At 29.3% G+C, this 25627-nt stretch overlaps 2 protein-coding genes and 1 pseudogene across 3 annotated transcripts in view; 1 reads left to right on the forward strand and 2 right to left on the reverse strand.

The window, feature by feature from the left end:
• Positions 1-5284, reverse strand: part of LOC145194156 (uncharacterized) — an 84344-nt gene extending 79060 nt beyond the window's left edge. The window contains exons 1-2 of the mRNA XM_090069229.1: positions 5172-5284; positions 1534-2012 (exon numbers count right to left, since the gene is read on the reverse strand). Of these exons, the coding sequence (XP_089925355.1) occupies positions 1534-2012; positions 5172-5220 (528 nt within the window). The 5' untranslated portion in view covers positions 5221-5284. The remainder of the gene's footprint in view (positions 1-1533; positions 2013-5171) is intronic.
• Positions 5285-9288: 4004 nt separating this feature from the next.
• On the forward strand, positions 9289-17241 carry LOC149880657 (uncharacterized). Its single transcript, XM_090069231.1, has 2 exons — positions 9289-9530; positions 16125-17241. The coding sequence occupies exon 2, from the start codon at positions 16807-16809 to the stop codon at positions 17239-17241; it is 435 nt and encodes a 144-aa protein (XP_089925357.1). The 5' UTR covers positions 9289-9530; positions 16125-16806.
• Positions 11363-13847, reverse strand: LOC149880658 (uncharacterized; annotated as a pseudogene). The gene is made up of 2 exons (XR_016445970.1): positions 13467-13847; positions 11363-13103 (listed from the first exon to the last, which is right to left on the reverse strand). The product of XR_016445970.1 is annotated as an uncharacterized LOC149880658 (transcript).
• Positions 17242-25627: the final 8386 nt, after the last annotated feature.

The raw sequence follows: 25627 nt of genomic DNA on the forward strand, positions 1-25627 counted from the left end.
GTCAAAATTGGTACCACACAATCCTAGTCATCAGCTTATGAGATTGATCTGAACAATTCTTGCTTGTTGAACTCTTTTGTTTAATAAACCTAGAGCATTATCTAGTTGTTCATATGCTGGTTCTTCCCCTGAAGTCTTCAATTATATCCAAGATTTCACAGTACATATTTTCTAAATCAGTCCTACTTAAACAGTTTAGCAATTTATTACCTGCATAAAAAACAGAACATATCAGTTATGGGCCAGCAGTAGGACAATTTTTGGATCTAAATGAGGTAATCTGATAAATAATTTTACTTTCCCATATTACCATTCTATTTTCTGATATTATTCAAACAGCTTGCCATACTTTGTTATCAGTTTCTACTTTTTCAACTTGATAATAATTTTCTAAAACTTTATATCTCCCCATTTTATTCAAACAGTGAGCTTAATCATGTTTTGTATTTACAATCATTCCATTCTCAGTTCCATAAGATTTTGCATCATAATTTTGAACAGCATCAATTTTTAGCTTCTTGGAAAAACCTTTATTTGATATAATAAAAAAAAAAAAAAAAAAACTTTTTCACTCACACTTCTGCAGGTGCACTATTGGAATCCAAGTGCATCTATTAAAATGTGTGCTCAATAATATTTCTAATATCAGTCAGCACAAATTTTAATAGATGCACTTAATAGAAAATTTTTAATATTTCTAATGTGGAACTCATTGAAAGTTTAGCTTGTTGCAATAAAATGTTTTCACTATATATATATATATATATATATATATATATATATATATATATATATATATATATATATATATATATATATATATGCATATATAATAAAAATATTTATTTTGCAAAGTCAATATCAATAACATTGATATTGACTTTGCAATATCAATGTTATTTTACTAATAAATATTTTTATTGATTAATTATTTTCAAAGACTTATTATACATACATACATACATACATACATACATACATACATACATACATACATACATACATACATACATACATACATACATACATACATACATACATACATACATACATACATACATACATATATACATACATACATGCATCACTTTAACATCTTTGCACAAGAATGTAAAACTTAAAAAAAAATTACAAGTTCTAAGATCTGCTTTGTCTTATCATAAAGATCTTGCAGGAATTTAATCAAAGAAGATATGGTTTAGCATGTCTGAGTATCTTAGAAATATTAGAAGCTTTTACAGAAAGATCAACTCTTTTGAAAAGGAGCTTATAATTTCTTTATTGTTTTTTATACTTTTAAAATACTTTAGGAGTTTTTTGTTATAACAAAATGGCCAAAAAGTTTTTCTGTTAGCGTATCGTAGCTTTATTTCTGTTCAGTTATTGTGAAAAACCATAATGTGTGATAATTAAAACCTTTCAATTTAGTGTTGTAGTAAAAATCAGAAAATATTTAACTGAAATTGAAACTTAAGTGAATTGAATATTTTTCAAAAAATTAACTGCATATACAAAAAAGAAAAATTTTCTCACCTCAAACTCCACACCAAAGAATATACCATTTTCCCCACTAATTGGACCTTTATACTGAATTATTGCTTCAAAAATACCACTCTTAGTTTCAACATTGACCAAATCACCAAGTTGTACTGACTTTCCTTGCCTTAGCTTGCCTGGCTCACGCAGAATTTCAACACGATTTAATCCAACAGGAACAGCTTTCATCAAAAGATAATATTCATCTGAAAGCTTGTAAACATGAGAAATATGTACTGTAACTGTGTTTTGAGGATTATCAATAGAACGCAAAAAAAGTGTTTCTTTATCATTAGGTTGCTCATCATTTGAATTTTCTTCCAAAAAGATTCCTTTTTTAGCTTCCCATATTTGAGAATCATTTGAAAAAAGCTTAAACTTCTTTGATTTTACTTCTCCTTTTTTATCTTCTGTAAGAAGATAAATTTTCCTAGTCCAACGTTCAGATTTCAGTGACATATTTTGATGTGACAAAGCTAAAGTTATCAATAATAAACATAGTAAATTTTAATATGAACTATTATATAATTTTTGAATTATGCAATTTAAGTATTAAAAGTGATTAAAATAAAAATAAATACACATTCAATTGTTATTGATTTAAAGTTAAAATATGCTAAGTACATTTTAAAAATGAGACAAAGTCTAGGAATCAAAAACTTTTAACATACAAAGTGGTGTACTAACATTTTCTAACATGAATATTATCGTTTAACGCATTGTTTCCTTTCTGAATTTCGTATATAAGTAAATATATGTAATTGTAGGTCTCTTTGTAAAACAGTCAACTTCTAACAACTTAAGGACTTCAACAGACAACTCAAAGTAAATTTCCTAATACAATAACTAGATTTAGATCGAATTAACATCCTTTTTTTTTTCTTCTTCTTTTTTTTTTCTCTATTTTTTTTTTTTTTTTTTTTTTTTTTTTTATTTCTTAGAATTCCGTATATTGCTTTCAGATAGTTATTAACTAAATAATAAAAAAATTTCCCGTAAACAAGATGACATTTTGGGTAGAACTTAAATTGGTCCGCAACAAATGATGTGGGAAATTTAGATCCAACAGTGGCCTTAAAAAAGAAAAAAAATATCTTTAAAAAACTTTGACCAGGTTCTGCAAAGACCTAAAATTGAATAAGATGAGAGATTGGAAAGCATGATATTGAGGAAAAACCATTGATCTTGGTATAAAACGTCCTTGATAAAAAAATCATACAAATTTAAGTTTGGTCATAAAATCGATACCCAGAGTATCCCTAAAGCTTTTCAAACCACGTTGTTAATTCTAACAGGAAACATTAGTAGAAACACGTCCATAATAATAAAATTTGAAAAAAGAACTTTTTTTTTTTTTTTGAAGTAATAGCAGAAATATTTAAGTTTTATCGTTTTTGGCAAGTAAAATGTATTTATTCTAACCCTAAATATGTGTTTGATCATGAGTTCAATTGAAAAAAAATGTGAAAAATAAGTCACTATGAAGTGCTCACTGCAAATAAAACTTAAGTTTAATGAAATCTTTTCTGATGAGTAAACTTACCAAAAACTAAAACGGAAACCGAGAAAAATGTGTTTCTTCTATTAACAGACTGGTTTCTTTTAATACATTAAGAAAAAATTTACCTAGGCGAAAACATACGAAGCCGTTAGAAAACCGATGACAACGACCAGGAATAGGTTTACAAGACTATATTGGTTAAAGAAGCTTGGTCTTCGAAAAGCGGAACGGAAAAAGTAATAAACAGGAAAGACAAGAAAAGCTGGAAAAGCAGTTTTACTTTAAAACATTTAAACCTGAAGGGTGCACAGCAAAACTGTAGCAATTACTTTGTCGTACCAAGTTTGCAAGAAGTGAAAAAAACCAGAGGAAGTGAATTTAGGATTGCTTTAAATCTAATGGAGTTTTTTTATTATCCACACAAATCTAATCAACCAACACATCTTAATAGAGAAGCCAGAGAACTGCATGTTTCCATCAGCACACATTATGGTGACCCAGCAAAAGGGCGGAAAATTATTTCCAAAATTAAACGGAACCCCACAAGGTGTTCAGTCTTTGCAGATTTTACAATCGCCAAAGTATGAGCACGATTGGAGTATGTTAACCAGTGCCGTTGGACACTAAAAGTTTCAAAAAACTTGATTTATTTGGCTGCTTTGCGACGCCTTTGGGCCATATCTCTGAAACTTCCCATTATTTTTTTATGATGTATGTCTCAAATCAAAGGCAATATTGTTCTAAGTAATATAAATTCTTTGCATATTTGTTGTTACTTCTAGTCAAACCGAGCTATAACAGCCTTTTTTCTCAAAAGCGTGACAAGGAACCTCTATTAAGGAAGTTATGATATAAGAATTATTTAATATTTTTCAGAGTATAAAATTATGATAAAATAGTGACAATATTTTTTTTTATAACATATTTCAATGTACTCTAATGAAAAAAGAGTGACGTTGTATCGATTGCCGTCTTTTAGAAGGATGCAATAAAGAATAATCTATTCTAAAGGTTTTTTCAAAGTATTTATAAAAACATAAGAATGCAGCATTCGGAATTTGTACTACTTGTAAAACGTACTGTTTCAGCTTCCCATCTTCTGTGGAAAGGTTATTATGATACACTAATAAACGTTGCAAAAGGTGAAAATCTTGTTTGAGAGCCGAGTGTACTTTGTGGGCTTTGACCAAGCTATGTATGTATGTATGTATGTATGTATGTATGTATGTATGTATGTATGTATGTATGTATGTATGTATGTATGTATGTATGTATGTATGTATGTATGTATGTATGTATGTATGTATGTATGTATGTATGTATGTATGTATGTATGTATGTATGTATGTATGTATGTATGTATGTATGTATGTATGTATGTATGTATGTATGTATGTATGTATGTATGTATGTATGTATGTATGTATGTATGTATGTATGTATGTATGTATGTATGTATGTATGTATGTATGTATGTATGTATGTATGTATGTATGTATGTATGTATGTATGTATGTATGTATGTATGTATGTATGTATGTATGTATGTATGTATGTATGTATGTATGTATGTATGTATGTATGTATGTATGTATGTATGTATGTATGTATGTATGTATGTATGTATGTATGTATGTATGTATGTATGTATGTATGTATGTATGTATGTATGTATGTATGTATGTATGTATGTATGTATGTATGTATGTATGTATGTATGTATGTATGTATGTATGTATGTATGTATGTATGCATGTATGTATGTATGTATGTATCCTAGCAAGCAAACAACGTTAATCGACGTTGATCAACGTTATTTCAACGTTGTTTCAAAGTTGCGTGCTTGCTGTGATGTATTTGTTAAATTATTATCTGATGTCTTCAACCATACTTTGTTTTATATTTACGTCAAGATATGAACTTGAATTTTTCAACGCTTTCACTCGCAGCCAAACTAATTTTGAAGCTACCATTTAAATTATTGAAGCATTTATTAATAAGAAAAGTTCCAATTTTTTTTTATATTTGTAACAAGTTATGAAAACTTCTAAAAAAACTCCTTAGGGAACGATCTGACCTATTTAAAAGTTTTGTTTAAAAAAAAAAAGAGCAAAAAAATGATAAGAATACATACTATTCCAAGAAAGAAAATTGGTAAATTTGGAAAAATTTACATTTAACATCGGTATAGCTGGCAGAGACAATTGTTGCTTTGGTCAGCAATATTGTTTAGTCGCAAATAAAATTTCTACCAAAATATAAAAGAAAAATAAAACTCAGAGCTATTCGAAATAACTGATTAATATAGAATTACTTCGAGTGGAAGAAAAAGATCAAGCTTATAAATTTTAACAACAAATTTAAGCAGCAAATAGTTATTGGCTATAAATAGGATTGAGTCAGCCAGTGTTGATATTGACTGTATTTGTATTTTAAAAATGTAAATTACATCTAAATGTGCAAAATTGATCTCTTAAGCTTGGCTGACAATGAATTGATTGTTTTTGTCATGTTTTATGAAAAGATTTGAATCAGTATTATATTAAGCTTATGTTAAGGTTTCAAGTTAGACTTTATGGGAAGCTTCGTTTCAAGTTTTGGAAACGAAGTTTGTTATAACAAACTTCGTTTCCAAACTTTAATTTAAAAACGGCATCAAATCCAGGATACACGGTCTAATAATTATAATACAAATGAGTTCGGATTTCGTAAACAATCTGGTTTAGTAAACTTTGTTCAATGCACGGTCAAATTAAGCTACCTAATATATGTAAATGTGCCACTAGGGTATTGACTTTTTGGTATCTCCAGTTTCCAATATAAAAAACAGATGAACTTTGGTTTGAAAGTAACTGAAAAGTCATTGGTTTTATTTAATTTTTGAAAAAGGTCACCCACCATGACCCTTGATTACACACTGGCTCCTATATATCATTGAATTTTTTTTCTTCAAAAGTATATCAACCTGGGTCTCAAAAGAACTAGAATTTTAAAGTGTTTTCAAAGTTCATAATATTTTCTACTGAAACATTTTAAGAAATAATATTGCAAACAAAATGTCATAAAAAAAGACCTTTTCAAGTTTTAGATAATTGTTTTTATATATAAAATTTAATCAATTTATTTTTATTTAAAACCATTATTATATCTGAAATCTCTATGAAATTCTGGTTCTTTTGAGACACAGGTTGATATACTTTTGAAGAAAATTCACTGATATATGGGAGCCAGCGTGTAATCAAGGGTCATGGTGGGTAACCTTTTTCAAAAATTAAATAAAACCAATGACTTTTCAGTTACTTTCAAACCAAAGTTCATCTGTTTTTTATATTGGAAACTGGAGATACCAAAAAGTCAATACCCTAGTGGCACATTTACATATATTAGGTAGCTTAATTTGACCGTGCATTGAACAAAGTTTACTAAACCAGATTGTTTACTAAATCCGAACTCATCTGTACTATAATTTTTAGACCGTGTATCCTGGATTTGATGCCGTTTTTAAATTAAATGACATTCAAAAACGAGACCCGTGTAGCTTCGCAAGAAAATTTATTGTTTTGCGATTTGGAAAGGAGTTTGCTTGCACGCGTATTTGTGAACCAAATGGACCAACTGCACGCATTCATATGGACAAAGAAGAAGTGCAGGAAGTTAAAGGTGCACTGGACAAAGTTTTCAAGACTTACAACTGGCGTGTTGTTCGAGCGAGTATTAATCAATTTTTCCGAGACAATAAAAGTAGTAAAAAATAGTTTGGTAAAGACTAAAGAAATTAGTGACGTTTTTATTGTGGTGCGGGGTCATGAGCGATTTTAGCTATTTTGTGTTTACAATATGTTTTGAGTTATTTTGTGCATGTGTTATATTTCTGTGTTAAACAAATACACAATCTATTTTATTCTAAATTTTGTTGTCGTTTTGATTTTTTAGAGTTAGCATTTAATATGAATTTAAAGTGTACATCAATGTTAAACTTTCAGCGCTGTTGTAAAACGCGCTACTGCTGGACGCACTGCTCGTAGACGTTATTCGATTAACGCGCTACTGCTGGACGCGTTGCCGCTGCTGATTGACGCGCTGCGGCTGGATATATTGTCTAGATACTCCAGGAATGTACTTGTGCTCATTTATAATGCTATTTTAAACATTGTTCAGGTGATCCAATGTAGTTGCTCTGCACACACTGCATATTGTATTATGTAACTAGGGTGTACAGCTGCCGCATTTGACAACTAAATTGTGTTGTCTGATTAGTTCAAAAAGCTAGGTGCATGTCAAATTAATTATATTTTATTGCAATTTTATTGTCAATATTGCAATATATTGCGATATTATTGCCCAATAAATTGCCAATCCATTACAAGCGATTGGCAATATTGGCCGATTGTAATTGCAATTTTATTGCAATTAAAAAAAAAAATGCCGATTAGTGTACTGTTATAAGTCCTTAGATTTTTTAGGAAAAAAAAAAAATATAGAAAAATAAAAAAATACAGAAAGTAAGTTTATCTCTAACGATGGTTTATTTTTTATTTACTTACATTTGAAGTTATTTAAGGTTGTAGTTACATTTGAAGTTATTTAAAGTTGTAGTTACATTTGAAGTTATTTAAGGTTGTAGTTACATTTGAAATTATTCAAAAATTATATGCAACTACAAAACATCTTTACTGCGTCGCGAATTTAGTATTTTCGCATTCTCATTTTCCATGAGTAAACAAAATATTATTTAGTTTCAACTTCAACCAATATTCGCAGCATTTGTATAAAGTTAAGTTTAGCGCAGCTCATGCGCAAACTCAACTTTACGAAAAGACTGCGAATGTTGGTGAGATCGAAAAAAGGTAAAAATAAAAAAGAACTTACAGATTGCGCAACCTTAGCTGAGCTGCGCGAGAGTTACAAAAGTTTAGTGAATACCATGGACGTATAAGAGATGGACGTGCAACTCTTTGCTTTACATCAGAGGCCGCAGAAATCAGCGAGCCATGCGAGTTTCTGACAAACTCTAAATTTTATCCCGTCAACAAAAAAATCTATAATGGCTGCCCACAGTTTTTTAATCCAAAATGGCTGCCCACAGTTTTAAAGCAGAATCTCTGATCACGTGGTATTAGTTTGAACTTTTATAGCATTTTTTATTGAGACTGTTCAGAATAAAGTAACTACTTTACGCGTTGACAAATTACTAAACAAATTACACCAAGGTAAAGGAAATTAGTTGTCGGCACGAACTGATTTTCATCATTTTTTCAAGATAAACATTTGTAAATTTGGGAAATTTTAAGGTAAATTTTAAGGTAAAGGAAATTAGTTGTCGGCACGAACTGATTTTCATCATTTTTTCAAGATAAACATTTGTAAATTTGGGAACTTTTTTCGTGTAAACAAAGCCTATCAATGATAAAATAGACTTGTAAGGATAATTTTAGAATGACAAAAAAAAGTATATCGAAATATAAAAAAGCTTAAATAAAATTCTTTGTCAAGGTTTTATTCAATTTCTTGATCCTTAATTCACCAGCCTTAATTTTGTGTATTTTTTAAGTATTTTTTCCGATATGCCGCAAATTTTTTGCCTCAAATACTCATGATATATATTTCACTATGCATTATTTTTTTAGTAGATGTATTTTCTAATGGGCTTTTTTATGATTCATTTGATATAACAAAACTTTTTAAAAGGTTATTCAAATTTATAATTATCTTGCAAAATGCGGCCAGATATTTCATGTTTTCGTTTTTCATATTTCATATACTATTTCATTTGTCATAAAAAACACATAGTAACCCATTTGTTTTTGTCAAATAAAATTTAGTTTATATATACCTGGGGCCAATGCTATAAACATAAAAAACGAAGTTTTTTCCGTAAAACACGAAGTTTTTAGCGTAAAAAGCGAAGAAAAAAAAGTCTATTGCTATAAACATTCAAAAAATTCCGTTTTTAAGATAAAAACTTCGCTAATAAATCCAAAGCTATAAACGAACAAGGGAATCGCCTTTTCAGATAAAATATGCGTTTTTTCGAAAAAAAACTTCAGATAAATTTTTGATCTCAATTTTAGATATTTTCCTCGTGATTTTTAGCGACCTTTGTTGGAACAAAGTTAGCGCTTCAAAATCATTGAACATTCTTTGTTTGTGTTTTTATGTAGTTATTCTATAGATAAAACTGAAAAGGATTTTGGTAACTCCATAATAAACTAATTACTTAAAATCTGCATTTAATTGATTATTCAGTTCCTTGTTGTGTTTCGTTAACAATGCATGCATGAATTTAACATTCCATGCTTATTTATGTAAGGTTTCGATAGTTATTTTGGTTAAACAAATTTTTCATAGTGTTGAACTAAAGAAAAGTTTAAATAGTCGACAAATGCCATATAATACACAAATACACAAAAAAATAAAATGCTGTCTAAAGAATTTAAAATGTTACTAGCAACAAAGATCAGAGAAAACAAAGAGGTTCTTCTTGGGAAGCTTAGTATGTTTTAATTATCAAACTATTTAAATAAAAATATGTATAATTACATGTATGTATATAGGGGAAAGGTGCCTATGATGGCATACTTAACTTTAACGTTTCTCTGAGTCATTACCTGAAAACTTAAAAATTAATTTTTGACATGGCTGTATTCCCTCTAGCATGCAGAATAATAATGAACCTCAGAATTTTTACTATTTTGCTTTTTTATAAGTTTATACCATTAAAAAAAAATACAAGTATGCCATCATAGGCAACTAACTGCTCCTATGATGGCACACTTTAAAGAAATAAGACAAACAAGAATTTTTTTTGTTTTTTTATTAATGGAAACACAACTTATCAAAAAAAACAGAATTAAAAATAAATATTTGGTCTGTAAGCATAGTTCACATATAAATTTTTTTCTACTTCTCTTTATGCCTGCACATAAACAATGACACCAAGATCTGCATTTTTGACAATAAATCCATGGTTCTTTAGAGCAAGACAGCAAATAAAGTTCATAACAATACAAAAATGCTGTATCAGATTCAAAATCCATTATACTATTACTTCCTTTAATCTCCTCACTGCTGTATTTTTCTTCAACAGTCGTCTTTCTTTTTGTTTTTCTAACAAATTTTTCCTTTTCTTTGTTATCTTTTTCTTTTGCCTTATCTTTTAATTCTTGGATATCCGGTGTGGTATTCAGAGCTCCAGTTTTTCCACGGTTTCATGCACTTTTCAATTCAATTTTAGGTGTTGCTAAAGGCACTGGACACAACTTTGTGTACTAGATCTTATCCTTTCGTTGAAACAGAAGATCTAATGCATGTGGAAGCTTCTGATGGGGGAGATCTCATTTTCAAATGTGTTGGTTTCTCAAACTCTTGTATTTCATCTTTTTTCTTAGCTTGATTACCTTTTTATGCGCATTAAAATTTATTTCAGGCATTTTTTTCAACTCATTTTGCAGACTTTCCTATGATGGCAACTCCTCGGTATGCCATCATAGGAAAGAGTCACCATATTTATTACAACAAGCTGTGTCTACCTTATTCTACACATAGCATTAAAATAAGCATTCTAATTAATGTATAAATCCTGCAGATGAAATGCATGAAAATTTCACTTCTGTATGGTATATTATAAAATCGTAATTCTAAATATATGAGGGCATTAAAACTACAACACCACATGCGAAAATTTATGTTTGTTGATTACAAAAGCATTATTTACGACAAAAGGACGAACTTTCACCAGAAGTAATGAATTACTAATATACACGTGTTGGTCTAATCACTTATACACCAAAACCAATATTTTTGGAAATATGACCAGTATGCCATCATAAGCGCTATGCCATCATAGGCACCTTTTTCTTCATTTTATTGGCACAAATGTCTTTTTTCATGTTCTCAGAGACTGTCATGGAATCTCTACCAACACAATTTATCCTATTATACACAGTGTAGGAGAAGCTATTTTCAATTTTAGTGTATTAAGTTAATAAAACTATTGAAAGTATATAGGGGAGAGTTGCCTTAATTGGAACACTTTAGGAAAAAATATTTATTAACCAAAGATGGCTTAACTATGAAAACATTTATGAATTAAATAATATAGATATACAACCCTACTATGCTTTTATTAATGATTCGACTCTATTGATCGCACCCTTATTGGATATAAACTTTGATTTTTCAAGGCACCATTTTGTTCCAATAAAGGCAACTGGTCTCCTTGAATGGAAAACATATATTCTTTAATTAGAACAGTTCTAATATTTGAATAAAGTACAGCTATAAAACTTATGGCTCAAAGGAAAAATTAATTGATTAGCTTTTTAATAAAAGATATTTAAAAGATATAATAACAAATAAAAATTACAACAAATATTTAATCCTTTTTTTGCAATTCATAAGTCTTTTTTTCTTGCAGCTTCTGCACTTGGGATGGTAGTGGTGATATGTGGTGTGCTGTGGTGGCGATGGTGATTTTATTTGATGTGCTCAATTTCATTTGGTCCATGGTGATTGAGTCAAGTGCTACTTTGCTTTCCTGTGGTTTTTGCAATAGTTTGGCAGTTATTGGATTTAGTGTGAGCTTTTTTTTGTAGATTTTTTAATTTGTTTGGAAGCTATTTGATTTAGTGTGTGCTTTTGATTTCTTGGTGTAATTTCTAGAGCACGCCTATATGGGGAGCTTGTAAGATCAGCCGCCTGAGTTGTTCGTGATCTTCTTTTTTTGTTTTTTACTTCAAGTGAAACCACTGGCAAAAGAGACAAAGTTGAAACTGAAACATGACATTTAAATTTTTTTTCACTTGATTTATCTGTAGATAGTTTTGTCATCCCATCTATACTTTCAGATGACTGAAGATTGTTTGAAGGACCAACATCAGTAAATGAAGAGGCTGTAAAATCAGAATCAGTGAATACATTTATGTCCAAAGGCCACAACCCACTAGCCTGAAATCCTTTCATAGCAATTCTCAATGATGCTGCCTGACTATATGCGTCACCAAATAATTCTGCAACTTGCCAAGTTGTTACTGGTTGTGATATATGTGACCGCATCCATTTTCGCATAGCTTCATCATAGTATGTACCAAGTGGTCCAAAGAACGCAACGTCTAATGGTTGCAGTCTGTGTGTAGTATGGGGAGGTAGTGATACCAGCATTTCGTGCTAGATATATCGCTGCCAAATTTTTTGAATGTGTAACATGACCATCAAGTATCAACAAAACTTTTGATTGTTTTGAAGGTTTAACAACTTTAATGAAATGATTGAGCCAATCTAAAAAACCTTCATTTGACATCCATCCTTTCTCTTGAGTACTAAATACAGTTCCTGGATTTGTTATTTCTGGCTTCATTCTTTTGCGTTTATATATTAACATTGGTGGAACATAAAATCCTGCTGCAGATACACAAACTACAGCTGTTACTGAATTTCCTCGTTCACTACTAGTCATAATTCCAACTCGTTTTTTGCCCCTTGCACTAATAATTTTTATCTGACCATCTTGTACTGTTGATAAACTAGTTTCATCCATATTATAAAGTCTGTCTGGAGTTAACTTTTCTTCCATGTATAACTTTGAAAGTAAATTAAAGAAAGATTGCACTCGCTCTTTATTAAAACCTTGTGCACATGCAATTGATGTTGATTCAGGCCCACGGAGCGACAGTTGTGGGTGCCTTTGCATAAATGCATAATACCACTTTTTTCCTGCCATTCGTGTTTGTTTGTTAAAATTATGTGTGATGTTGTTAGCTTCCGCAATATCAAATGCTAGACGACGAAGATCATCAATCCTTAATCCAAAGTACATCGATTCTAATAATAAACAGTGATCAGCTAGTTCTGTTTCAATTTCATTAGGTAAGGTGGTAAGTCGACCATGAAATTTCACATTTGCAACAGCAACTTTGTTTTTTTCATTTATATGCCTTGACAAAGTTGCTTTTGGAATACAAAATTCATGAGCGGCTTCATTTAAGCTGATTTCTCCTTGTTTTATTTCTTCAACAGCCTTTTTCAAGTTTTCTACTTTCCATTTTCCATATTTTCGTGGTGTTTGCATCTAAAATAAAAGCAAATTACTATGAAGATACATAAGGAGAGTTTTATAATCTTATTACAGGCTTATTTTTTCATATATTTATTTGTTATTCATATATGATTAAGTTAATTATATACTCATTATATAATCATTATTTTTCATCATTTTTGTTTAGTTAATCATTAACTATATAAATCAAAATCTATATAAACTATATAAAGTTTGCAACTTTATATATTAACTTCTATATACAGTAAAAAACTTATGCTGGGTATATACTTGATGTTGTCTTACAGGTTTATCCGTTAAATAGAAATGTATAACTTTTGTAAAACTTTTACATTTTATTTTTTACTAAAAGATTAAAGAAAAATCATTTCATACTTTAAAGCAAGACTAAATACCAATTCCAAAAAAGCAACAAATGTCTAACAATAATACTATGTCTATAAAAGAAATTCGCTTTAAAAAATATTATACAGTCGGACTAATGAAATTTTCTGATAATTCGGACGTCAAGTAGCGTGTTATGAGATGACATCGTTTCAATTACGGCAACTTTTGAAGTTCCATTCTGGGCAACATAGGACCATGGTGTTGTAGCAAAATATTTACATACAAGTAACAACTTACGATATAAGCTCTTAATATCACATAGACTTGAAACCCTTAAAATTTAAAATTTAAAAAAAATTATCATCAAACTCAATATCGTTAAGCTTCTGTAATCGTTTAAATGCAACGATAAAATTAGATCGCAAAAATTTTTTTCTTTAAAAAAAAGTAATTTTATTCACATACGTGCAGTTTTTAAGTTTAAATACTAGAAGTTTCAAATAATAAAAAAATTATTTTCTTTACAAGAAAAAATATTCATGAAAGTAGAATAAGTTCCAGTTTCTAAATAAAGCTAAGTGTTCCAATTAAGGAGCTGTTCCAATTTCGGCAACTCTCCCCTATATATATATATATATATATATATATATATATATATATATATATATATATATATATATATATATATATATATATATATATATATATATATATATATATATATATATATATACAAATGTTATAGTATAAGTATGTAATATATAGTATATATTAACATAATATAAGTATGTAATCAATCAATCATATATTTCTAAATAAAGATTTTACACATTATAAACTAATGTGAAGTAAACTACTAATAGTGCTAATGATATATAACAATGGTAATAATAATGGCAATTTTATCATTATATTCAAAAACAGTAGCAACAGCAGTGATATATTACAATATATGAAATTAAGATTCATAAAATGATGCAATGTATAGTATATATCAATTTTACATATATGTAATATATATATATATATATATATATATATATATATATATATATATATACACACACTTTCAATAGTTTTATTAACTTAATACACTAAAATTGAAGATAGCTTCTCCTACACCGTGTATAATACGATAAATTGCGTTGGTAGAGATTCCATGACAGTCTCTGAGAACATGAAAAAAGACATTTGTGCCAATAAAATGAAAAAACACCATTATCTGGAAACGTACTGAAATCCTTTTATTTCGCTTAGTATAATGTTGCAAATCATCTTTAAGCCTAGTTTCTAATCCAATACAGCTCTTGGTACTCGATACTGCTCTCGAAAAGCGTTGTCAGAAACATCTTCGTTAAAAAAGCGGCCATTAAACTAAAATGAAATTGAAAAACAAAACAAAAATATAATTTCTGCGCCTATTTAGTATGATTTCTGATTTGTTCGATAAAAATCATTAAAATAACATCAAAATTTAGTACTTTTAAGTAATGTTTTAAACACCAACCTCTCGAGGCAATCGGTGGCGAAGCTCATTTTCTGCAACTTCGAAATCTAAGTCTTCATCCGAAAAAATTAAATCCATGTTCCTATTTTAATTTTACACAGTTTTTTTAAACACCAAATACTAGAATGTAAAAATATTTAAAAAATAGAATAGACAGCACAGCCTACTAAATAACTAATAAAGTTTATTAAGTAGGCCTACTAAATAAAAATTAAATGCTATATTATATTACTACTATATATTACGGATAAAAAAAGTCCGTGAATTTTAGTGACGTATACGTTTTATGCTTTATAGCAATGGCCGAAAAAAATACAAACAGCGATAAATTCTTCGAGTTTACGCATTTTTTTACGAAAAAATAATTTACTTAAAAAATTGCGTTTTGACGAAAGATTTTTTTTCTCGAAAAAACTTCGAAATGTTTACAGCATTGGCCCCTGGTAAATCACACTATGTTAATATTAAATACTTAGTTATTCTTGCGGTTTGCCATAAATTGGCTTTGCTAATTTCTTTAAAACTGTGACAAATTATTTTTTTCTTTAATGTATTTACATTCATTTTATGTATAAGTTATTTATCCTTAACTGTATATATTTCTATTATTAAACATAAAAACGGAAAATTCTATAATATTCATAAACTGGAAGTCTACAGCAATAAAATAGATGGAGTAGTTCCCTGGACATGAAAACAATATGCTCTAGTTAGCTACAAAACTAGTTGATATTTTGTATTATTATATCTCAAGTTATACATGTACTAAAGTAGTTAAGTAAATGATCTCAATTTCTATATCATCATCAGCGTTATTTCTTAAAGTATTAAGAATGCCTATCTATATAAAATTAAGCTTAAAACTTGGTTCTATTGCTGTTATCTTGAATAACTAAAAGAAAGTTGATGTGACTGGTAGGGGTGTCGGACCCAATTATTTGTTATTTGGGTATTTGGTGTTTTTAGATATTTTAAATATTTGTATTTTTACCCAAATATTTGTATACAAATAGTGCAAAAATTTTTAAATTATTTTTCAGCATTTTCTTAAAAAATAGCCGTCACATTTTTAAAAATCTAATTTGTTACGAATCCTTTATTTCAATTTCCAAGTTACGCAATATCCGTGAATTTTATATCATAATTAATTCACTAATACTGAAATTTTTTAAAATTGACTAAACTAAAGTTTTATTTAGAAAATGACGAGTGAAGTGTGGAAACATTTTGTAAAAATCAGTAAAAATCAGGCAAAATGTCAAGTTGGCAACTGTAATGAAGTTTGTACGATTGTTAATTATGGAACAACGAATTTGATAAACCATTTAAAATTGAAACATCGCATAGATATATGTCTTAAAAGAAAGAATACATCAGAATCAACAGCAGGTCCAAGTAATCAAAATATTCAACGTCCAATAACAAGTTTTACAGCTCGAGAGTCAAAAGAGTTGTTAATATCAAAATGTGCAGCCAAAAGATGGATTTTCAATTTATTAAATAATAAATTCGGATACTACTAAATCATATTTGTCATCACGCAGTTATCAAATGCCTATATCAAGATCAACAGTTTGGGAAGACATTAAAAAATACTACGAAGAAGTTTTTAATGAATTTGTGTTAAAAATTCAAGAGTCTAAAGTCATGGGAAAGAAATCTAGTACAATAATTGATGAGTGGACTGATAATACACTCAAGAGATATTTAAATATCAAAATTCACAACGGGACTGAATCTAAGCAATTTGCATTAACTTCTGTTGGATCAGGTAGTTGTAACGCTGAAAAATTGAAAACAATTATCAGAAAAAAACTCCAGGACATCAAACTTGACATTTAAGAAGATATTGTCTCATCTATAAACGATGGAGCTTCCGTAATGAAACAATATGCCACCTTGATGCCATTTGAAAGTCAACTTTGTTACAATCATGGAATAAATTTAGCTATTTTTGACTGTTTATATCAAAAAGATCGTGAAGAGATGGATGAATGTAATGATAATGTTGAACTTGATGATGAAGATGAAGATTTTGATGAAAAACTAGATTTTGATGAACAAGAAAGTTCTTTACCAATGGAAAAATCCTACTTTGATGTTGCATCAGTTGTGAGAAAATTTCGAAAATCTCCATTGAAAATTGCTCGCTTTAAAGAAAATGCCCAAGAAACAAAAGGAAAAGAGTTAACTCTATTAGTTGACTGCAAGACAAGTTGGAATAGTGTACTTCCTATGTTGCAGAGATTTTATGAACTGAAAGAAATTGTAAAAACTACAATAATTGAATTTGAAGGTTCATATTGTATGCATTGAAACTAAAGTTAAAGACATAATAGATTGTTTGATTCGTGTTGAATAAGTTATTAAAAAATTAAGTTCTAAATGCTGCAATTTGATGGTCGCAGAAGGATCATTTATCTATTTATTCAACACACTTAACGCACAGGAAAGTGATATTTCGCAAAAAGTGCTTAAAAATTTAAAAACTCGAATTGATTCACGAAGAAATGTCGATTTAACATCAACATTGATTTTTCTTCTCACTGGTGATTATCCGAAGGAAAATGATTATTTTAAATATTCGTCAAAATTAACTATTAGAAAAGAAATTAAGAAACTCAATACAAGACTATTTGCAGAATCATTGTTGGATGAGAATGATGATGAAAATGATTCAAATACAACATCCAAGCTTGATGACACCATCAACCACTTTGTAAACCATCAGAAAACAGTCAAAACTTCGATCGAAAGTGAAATTAAGGCGTTTGAAGGAACAAAAGAACGTACAAATAAACTTCAGTTGATCTACCATGCCTTATTAACTGTGCAAGCAACATCAACAGGGGTTGAAAGAGTCTTTTCTGTAGCTGAAAGACTAAACTTCGTAATAGAATGAAAGAAGAAAAATTGAATATGCTTGTATTTTAAAATATCACTTCTTAAATAAAAGCTAAAATTTGAATTGAAATCAATCGATTTTTTTCATACATTTCCCTATTTGGTATTTGTACAAATATTGAAAACCCAAATATTTGCCATCCCTAGTGACTGGTTAGACGAGACCAGAATTGTCGACGAATCCGACAAACTTTAATATAATTTAATTTCTATTGTTTAAAACAAAAGATTTGTAACAATTCGCAACGAGCATGGCTCGCAAAAAAAGCAATATCGTTGTACGTCCATGGGTCACTACTTTAAAACTCATTCCGATCGGAATTAAAAAAATCGTAAACCCGATGAATTTCATCGGATTCGACAAAATTGGCGTAAACCCAATAATCCCTAATTGCCTCTACTATAAACATTTTTATTCGTATTGTAAAAACTTTCCGACGAAAATACTAGCGGATTCATAAAAAAAACAAAAAGATATTATCTAGTTAATCCATTGTTTTTTTTTTTCATTTTGTTTTGTTTACATCATGGACAGTTGTGAAAACTTTCAGCTAAATGCCACAAGAAAAACAAATTTCAAAAAAGAAATGTAAGTAAACCCAATATCCTTATCTTAAATATACATCATACTTATTTCCAATTATGAATCTTTCTGTGCAACTACTACAGTCCTACGTTCAAATGCTTTAGGAGTTTTAAGACGTTCTTTATCAATTTACAAGGCCAGCTAATCAATGTTTTATTAAACGATTAAAACCATTAAATAGTTATAAGTAATTTTTTCACTGTAATTTTCCTATGTTATAGACATACCACAAAGGCAATAATTATGTCATAGAACTTCTAATTAAAAAAAGTTTTTTTTCTAAGGCATAACAAAGACAGGCACACAGCCACAATTAAATAGTAATTTTAAAGTAGTGAAATTATTATGTCATGTTAATTAATTTTCATCACATTACATCAAAGTTATTCTTTATTGTTATTGTTGCCTGTTTGTGTTGACCCTATACATAATACTATTCTTACACTTAGTGCATTATATTTAATGTGGTTTAATGTTTTTAATCCAAGGGGACAGAAAAAGACGCCTATATAGCTCGAGTGTCATTGGATTTGTCACAAAAATTTGGCAGACAGGATTAAACAATTCAAAGATGTTTTAATGAGAAAATTTGGTGAAAAGTCACAGATGGTTCAAAAACACCAAAGGTTACCAATCTTGAAAAAAACCTGGGCATCTGAGGTTATCTATTCTAAAGCAGTTGCAAATGGACTCCCCATTCCAAACATCTACTACCTAAGACATGTAATAATTTCTTAGATTTCCAAAAGTATTCTAAACCTAGTTTAAAATTAGATTACCAAGTTTTATTCACATTAGATGTTAGTTTGGTTTGTTAGAAGCAGGATCCATTTTGACCAGACAAAAGGTACTGATCCTAAATGCAACTTATTATAAGCCCTTAAAAGGAAGCCTTCGCCACTTCTACTACACTATAAATAACAATAAATAAATAAAAAAAGCATAAAAAGATATCCTAAAAGTTGTTCCAGCAAACTAAAATTGAACAATTCAATTCCATTTATTTAAAATTTTTTTTAGGAGAAATTAAAGTAATAATTAAGGTTGCTCTGACCAATCAAAAACTTTATTTGTTTTCTCCTGAAAAGTTTAATTCTCTTTTTAATTATTTAGTGAAAGTCAGTGGTTATCACATTTTATTTTATTACAATTTTACTTTATAAAAAGTATCGCTTTAGTATCACCTGTCTATGTTGACCCTTAGATGCCATTTACACATTTTGTAAGTTGGAAAATTTGTGTCATTTTTACTAAAATAAAAATTGCCAGGCATCAGTTTTAGTTACCTGACAATATTTTAATATAGTAAAAGTGACCTATTGCCCAAGGTGTAAATGGTTCCTAGACGGTGCAAAATACTGCAATAATGCAATATCATAGTATAGGATGTAATCAATGTTGTAAAATATTACAAACTTAAAATGTATTATTTAACTATGTAGGACTTCTAGGACAACATCAAACAAGTGACTACAAAGAAGGTGACAGATTCTAACAAAAGTAGTATGTGGAGTCAAAAGCTAATACCACTGGATGAAATTGTTTTTGACATTAGACTCAAATAGTTCTATAGAATATAGTACAACTATTCTAGAATTAAGTTCTGAGTTTTTACATTCAAATTCAGTGTGTTCTACTGTAATATAAAGAAATCTAGATAAAAGTATTTGTAATTGGCAAAGCAGTTTCTTTCATTATTAGTGACACTAACCTTAATAGTCTTTTTTCTTACAAATAATATTTAATGATAACCTTGGTGTTTGATATTTGTGGAGAAATTCATATGAAAATAGAGTTTGGTCTGAAAAAAGTAAGAAATTTATTCGTGCCCAAATTCATATTTTAAATTTCTTACCCATTGTTGATTATCTGTTGTCGAGGTGGACAGTGAAAAATGAAATGTGGAACTTATTATTCTAATTATGTCAATGAGAAACATTAGAGATTGAGTTTGATTTCCGCTACACAAAGATCGCGTAAATTTTAATTGGGTTTTTACGCTGAAATTAACGGAAATTACGAAAAAATATGTTTATAGTAACAATCCGCTCTTTTCAGCGGGTTTCAGATGAAATGGTCGTGAATTCCGATCGGAATGAGTTTTATAGTAGTGACCCCATATCTCATACATCCGTGGTGAATACTAATTCAGATTTAAATCCAACTGAATCTATTTAGACTCAGATGGACAAAAAAATAGTCATGGTCCGAATAAGATTAATAAGTAGCTTAAAACAAGCACTAGATACCATTTGGAGAAAAGTTCCAAACGAAACTTGCAACAACCTATGCAGAATATTTTAGATTTCCAGCGTGTCTCATTATGCCACTTAAGAAAAGGTCGAAATCTACAAGAAACTATTTAATAAATTGCTTGATAGTTATGGGGAGTTAGTTTGTAGAATTTAGGGATCTCTAGTTTACGGTATACTAAAAATTTAGTGTACAGTTTACCGAAAAAGTATACCGTAAAGTATACTGTAAAGTATAACGTAAACTAAACTTTTTACTTATTGATTTTTTTGAATACTTATATTGTTAACTTATTTCAGATCAGAGAAATCCATAGAATAAACAATCTTAAATCTTAAAACGGTGAAGAGCAGCACAAACAGCGTGATATAAAAATATACCAACTTAACAAATTTAAGTCTTTACTAAGTAAATCTAAGAAACAAAAAGTGAATTAAAAAAAAAACAAAAACACTTTAATCATGATAAGTCAAATAATAGACATGGTCCAGTAATTTAACTTATTAAGAAAATATAATTATCAAATTATCAAGAAAGTCCAAAAATATTTCACAAACAAAAGTTTGTGAAAAAACAAAAAAAAATATTGTTTAAAGATATTTTTTCATTAAACTCCCATTTTAGTTCCATTTTACTGAAGTTATTTTTTTAAAAAGATTTTCAACTTTTTTAAGGTGAAAATTTTTTTTTAATTTCCCGCCAAAACACTTAACCCATGTGTGGATTTGCTCATGGCAGCCCTTAACATGATGCCAACTGAAAATAACAAACTCATAATCAGAGCTGAAAAAGTTGGCAAACATCCTGGTCGCTTCAATGCACTAACAATAAATGAGGTTGCCATTGTCTTGAGGACGCTAACACAATCAAGACAATATTTTCAAATTGCTATTTAAGACTTCACAAAAACAGCCTGGTGTGAACGTATATATTTAAAAATAATGCTCAATTTTAAGTCTTCGAAGTCAGCATTGATCTAGTCCAATTTTAGATGAAACGGAGGAAGATCAATTTTTTGCTCAGGTATCAGAGCAACATACATATTGTCTGAGATAATGATTTACAGTATCAATGCTAATCCAAAGGCTTAAAAAATTATTGACGGACAAGTATGGTGATTGATATTATGTTTTGTGTTTAAATAAGAAATATTACAAAACACAGGTGATTCTTTAATAAAATGTAATTACCTAAATATGATTAAGAGTTTACAAGAAAAATTTTGACTAAGTAATTAATAAAAATAGACAAATAAATTCATAAAGCTCACAAAAAACAAACAGGTTTACTTGTTTGTATACTAAATCTTAGTATACCAAGTATACGGTAAAGTATACCGTAAAGTTAGTATACCGTATACTGTAACCGGCGATCCCAAGTAGAATGTCACTCAAACCGCATTGTTTTACACTCATCCTGACTTTCTCCACCCGAATCTTGGCGCTATTAGTGAGGAAGTTTTATCAAGACATGCAGTTGATGGAGAAGTGGTGAAAAAGAAGATGGGATGAAACCATGATGGGTAGCTGAGTCCATGTATGGTTTATCTTTGGCACCACAATTGATCCGCCATCAGCAAACAAGCATAAAACCAAGCTTACTCTTGACCACTGCAGTGGTCAAAATTGTACAGTGCACTGTACAATCCATGGTCCATGCAAAGCAGCCGCTCATTGAACGGTGTTTATCCAGTGTTTAGCTTATGCTTATTTAATGGATTACTTTAGGTTCGTTTTCATTGTTTTTTGCATTAAGGTGATACCAGGGTAAAAAAAGGATATTTTTGATAAAATTTTGAAAAATACCAATATTAATGTTTTGAATTCTTACATCTACCTATTTCAATGTGCGTTTTGCAAAAAGTCAAAAATCTTCTTAATTTTAATCAAATTTGCCCTTTTTTTAAAGAGCAGTTTGCTTCTTGCTTTATAGCAACGACCTTAGCAACGCTTTTTCTCCAACATCTCCTTAACCAAAAAAGCGATTAACTTTAAATTTTTGCTAAACAATGCTCAAGACGTTTGGCTTCTCCTTAAATATTATTTAAAGCTTTAAGCTGAAAGTTGAAACCACTAAAATTGTTCTCAAAGTAGAGCTCCTGAAGGACGGTAGTTACTTTTTTGTCAGTCTTCCTTCAGTTTAAATTGAGTTATAATTAAAGATTTTTTAGTGTTTTTATTTATAAATGGGTTCTGCAAGCAGATATAAGTCCTCTAAAGGTAAAAAAAGAAAGATTTTTAGAGGAAAAGTTACAAGAAATAACGGTAATACAGCATTGAATACAGCACTGAGGGAAGTCAAAATAAAGATATTCATCGTGTACAACAATTAGACCATATTACAGAAGACTGTGTTAAAAAGACGTAAAAAGCTCAGAGGCATGAGAAAAGGGTATAAAGATAAAGATAAATTAGAAGAGGGAGAGACATTTGGTTATGATCATTATTAAATAGCTTGTGTTACCATATAATTAGAATATATAACTTTTTAAAACTTATTTTAGCTTTTCTGCGGCTTTTTTTTTCTCGCAAAATCTCAATTTTTCAGAAAAAAATTTTTTTTATAGAAAATAGATAATAGGCTGAAAATTTGCAGTTTTAAAGATGAACATATAAGGAATGTTGTCTAAGAAGCAAAATTTTTTTATTTTTTTTTAAAACTCATTTTTATCATGCTTTGGGTCCCAAACTTCCCTTAATTTTTATATTTTAAAGTTCAAATGTCAACCTGGTAAAATTAAAAATGTTTTAAAAAATTCTATTTGATAGACAACATTATAAATATATTAAAGAATTCATGTTCAAAATTTCAAACAGTTTTGACACTTTTTGAGTTTGTTATATTAGATGAAAGAGTAGGCAGTTTTGGGGGTAAAATAACACTAATTATGCGTATAACTAATGACGTCATCACAAAATTATTTTTTTTGATTATTAATAGAAAAAAGCTAAAGCCTATTAATAGTTTTCAATTTTTTGTTAAAAAGTTGCCTTTACCCTGGTACTACCTTAATTGTTATTTTCGTTAATAACAAAAAAATTAAACGAACGCAACATTTCGAGTTAAATGAAAAGATCTAGAAAAAAAAAACAAACAAAAACAAAATGATGCATTGTTTATCATACTAACGCGTGTAAAGCATTTCTAAAAGGATGTCATAGACATTTATTTAACCACGCGATGACGTCAATTTTTATTATAGTAATTAATATATGGTATCAAGTTGGTAATTATCATGTTTTAATTTACAGATAATTGCCAACTTATGTCAGATTTAGTATAAATAACTTTGTCACTTAATGAGAATATATATAGAAAAAGTTATAAAAAAAGGTGTTGGAGTCGATCTGCCTTCAAAGTCAGCTGAACAAAAAGAAACATTCACAAGGATACCTTTTATCAACGTAACAAAACCTGAAATGATAAATCTGACGAGATTTTTTAAAAAATAATTTCATATAGTTTTTAGACTGTGTTAAAACTGTAAATATATTGTGGATTTAGCATAACGGTGTTAGTAAACACTTTGTATTTCAATAAAAAGTTATAAAAACAAAGCGAAATCAAGGGTTCAAAGTAAAGACCAAACTCTCTCTGTTGATTCCGCTGGGATTTCAATAAAGACAAAGTCTTAGTAGTGGCAAAGGAGCAAAAATGTGACATGATGAAGTCAAAGGGGAAGGAGAAGGGGAAGTCAAAGGGGAAGGAGATGGGGAAGGAGTAGGGGAGGGAGAAAAAGAAGTCCCAAAAAATCTGAGGTTGCAAATCTTTTATTACAGTCAGGTCATTATTTATCTAATGATTAACAGAAGTCCAACTAACAAATTAAAAAATTCTTCTTTAACATTTCGATATTTTGCAAGAAAAGCGGTAATAAGTAATAAATGCGGTAAATTAGCGTATGACGCAACATTACCATGGAAATTAGAGATTAAGGGTGGAATGCAAGAACCGAACTTCAAATTTGAAGTCGAACTTCAAACTTTAAGTGCGACTTGAGCGAATGCACAAAGCGAACTTCAACTCAAGTCAGACTTGAAAACCGCTAAAAATAGACCTTTTTCAAGTCTGACTTCAAACCAGACTTGAGAGAGCAAAAATTCCTTCCGAATGCAAGAACCCGACTTGAAATTTCAAGTCAGACTTCAAATCTCAAGTCTGACTTGAACGGAATGCAAGAAGCGAACTTGAACTGAAGTCAGACTTGAAAAACGAGAATTTTTGAATTTTCAAGTCATATTTTCAAGTCTGCTCCAGACCAATCTTGAAACCAAACTTGAAAAAAAAAACAGACCGCCATTATCATTTTGCTGATGCGTAACAAAACTTTACTATTAGTATATAACTTTTTACAACCTTTGCAAGTATGAAAATGAGTTTTTAACAAGCAAAAGTAGTTACTTGGGCATATTGACCTAATTAATTTAGAAGGTTACATTGTGAAAGTATATTTTTAAATGAATTCATTACAGAAAACTGAATATTAACATTGCGAAAACGTGTGTCTTTTAAAACATCCTGTAACTCGTATGTAATGATTCAACATGTCATATTTTGATGCCATTAGAAATGTTTATTAGCTTTTTGAAATGTCGAACATCCTAGCATTATAAAAGGCTGTTGATTAAGGCACATTTTTGTGATACAGTATAAAAGTAAATTCCATTTAGTAATAAATAGTTGCAGTTATACAAAGAGGTGATACGTGTAAAAGGAGTAAAAGAGAGTTCATGAGAAGTAGTTACAATTACATGAAGTATTAAAAAACTTTTTTTTAAATATTCAAAAATGAATCGGTATGAGCTGAATTTTAGAAGAAGAAGAAAAAATATCCCAAATCACATACCAAGGTTTATTATTGACAGAGCTAATCCTTTAGAAGTTTACCACGGTATAGAATTTAAAAGGTGCTACAGATTTTCCAGAAAAAACTTTTTAATATTAGCTAATGACATTATT

Source organism: Hydra viridissima, unplaced genomic scaffold (assembly GCF_058129835.1).
Source record: "Hydra viridissima isolate aposymbiotic clone 2 unplaced genomic scaffold, HvirCarnegie_v1 scaffold_12, whole genome shotgun sequence".
Lineage (NCBI taxonomy): Eukaryota > Metazoa > Cnidaria > Hydrozoa > Anthoathecata > Hydridae > Hydra > Hydra viridissima.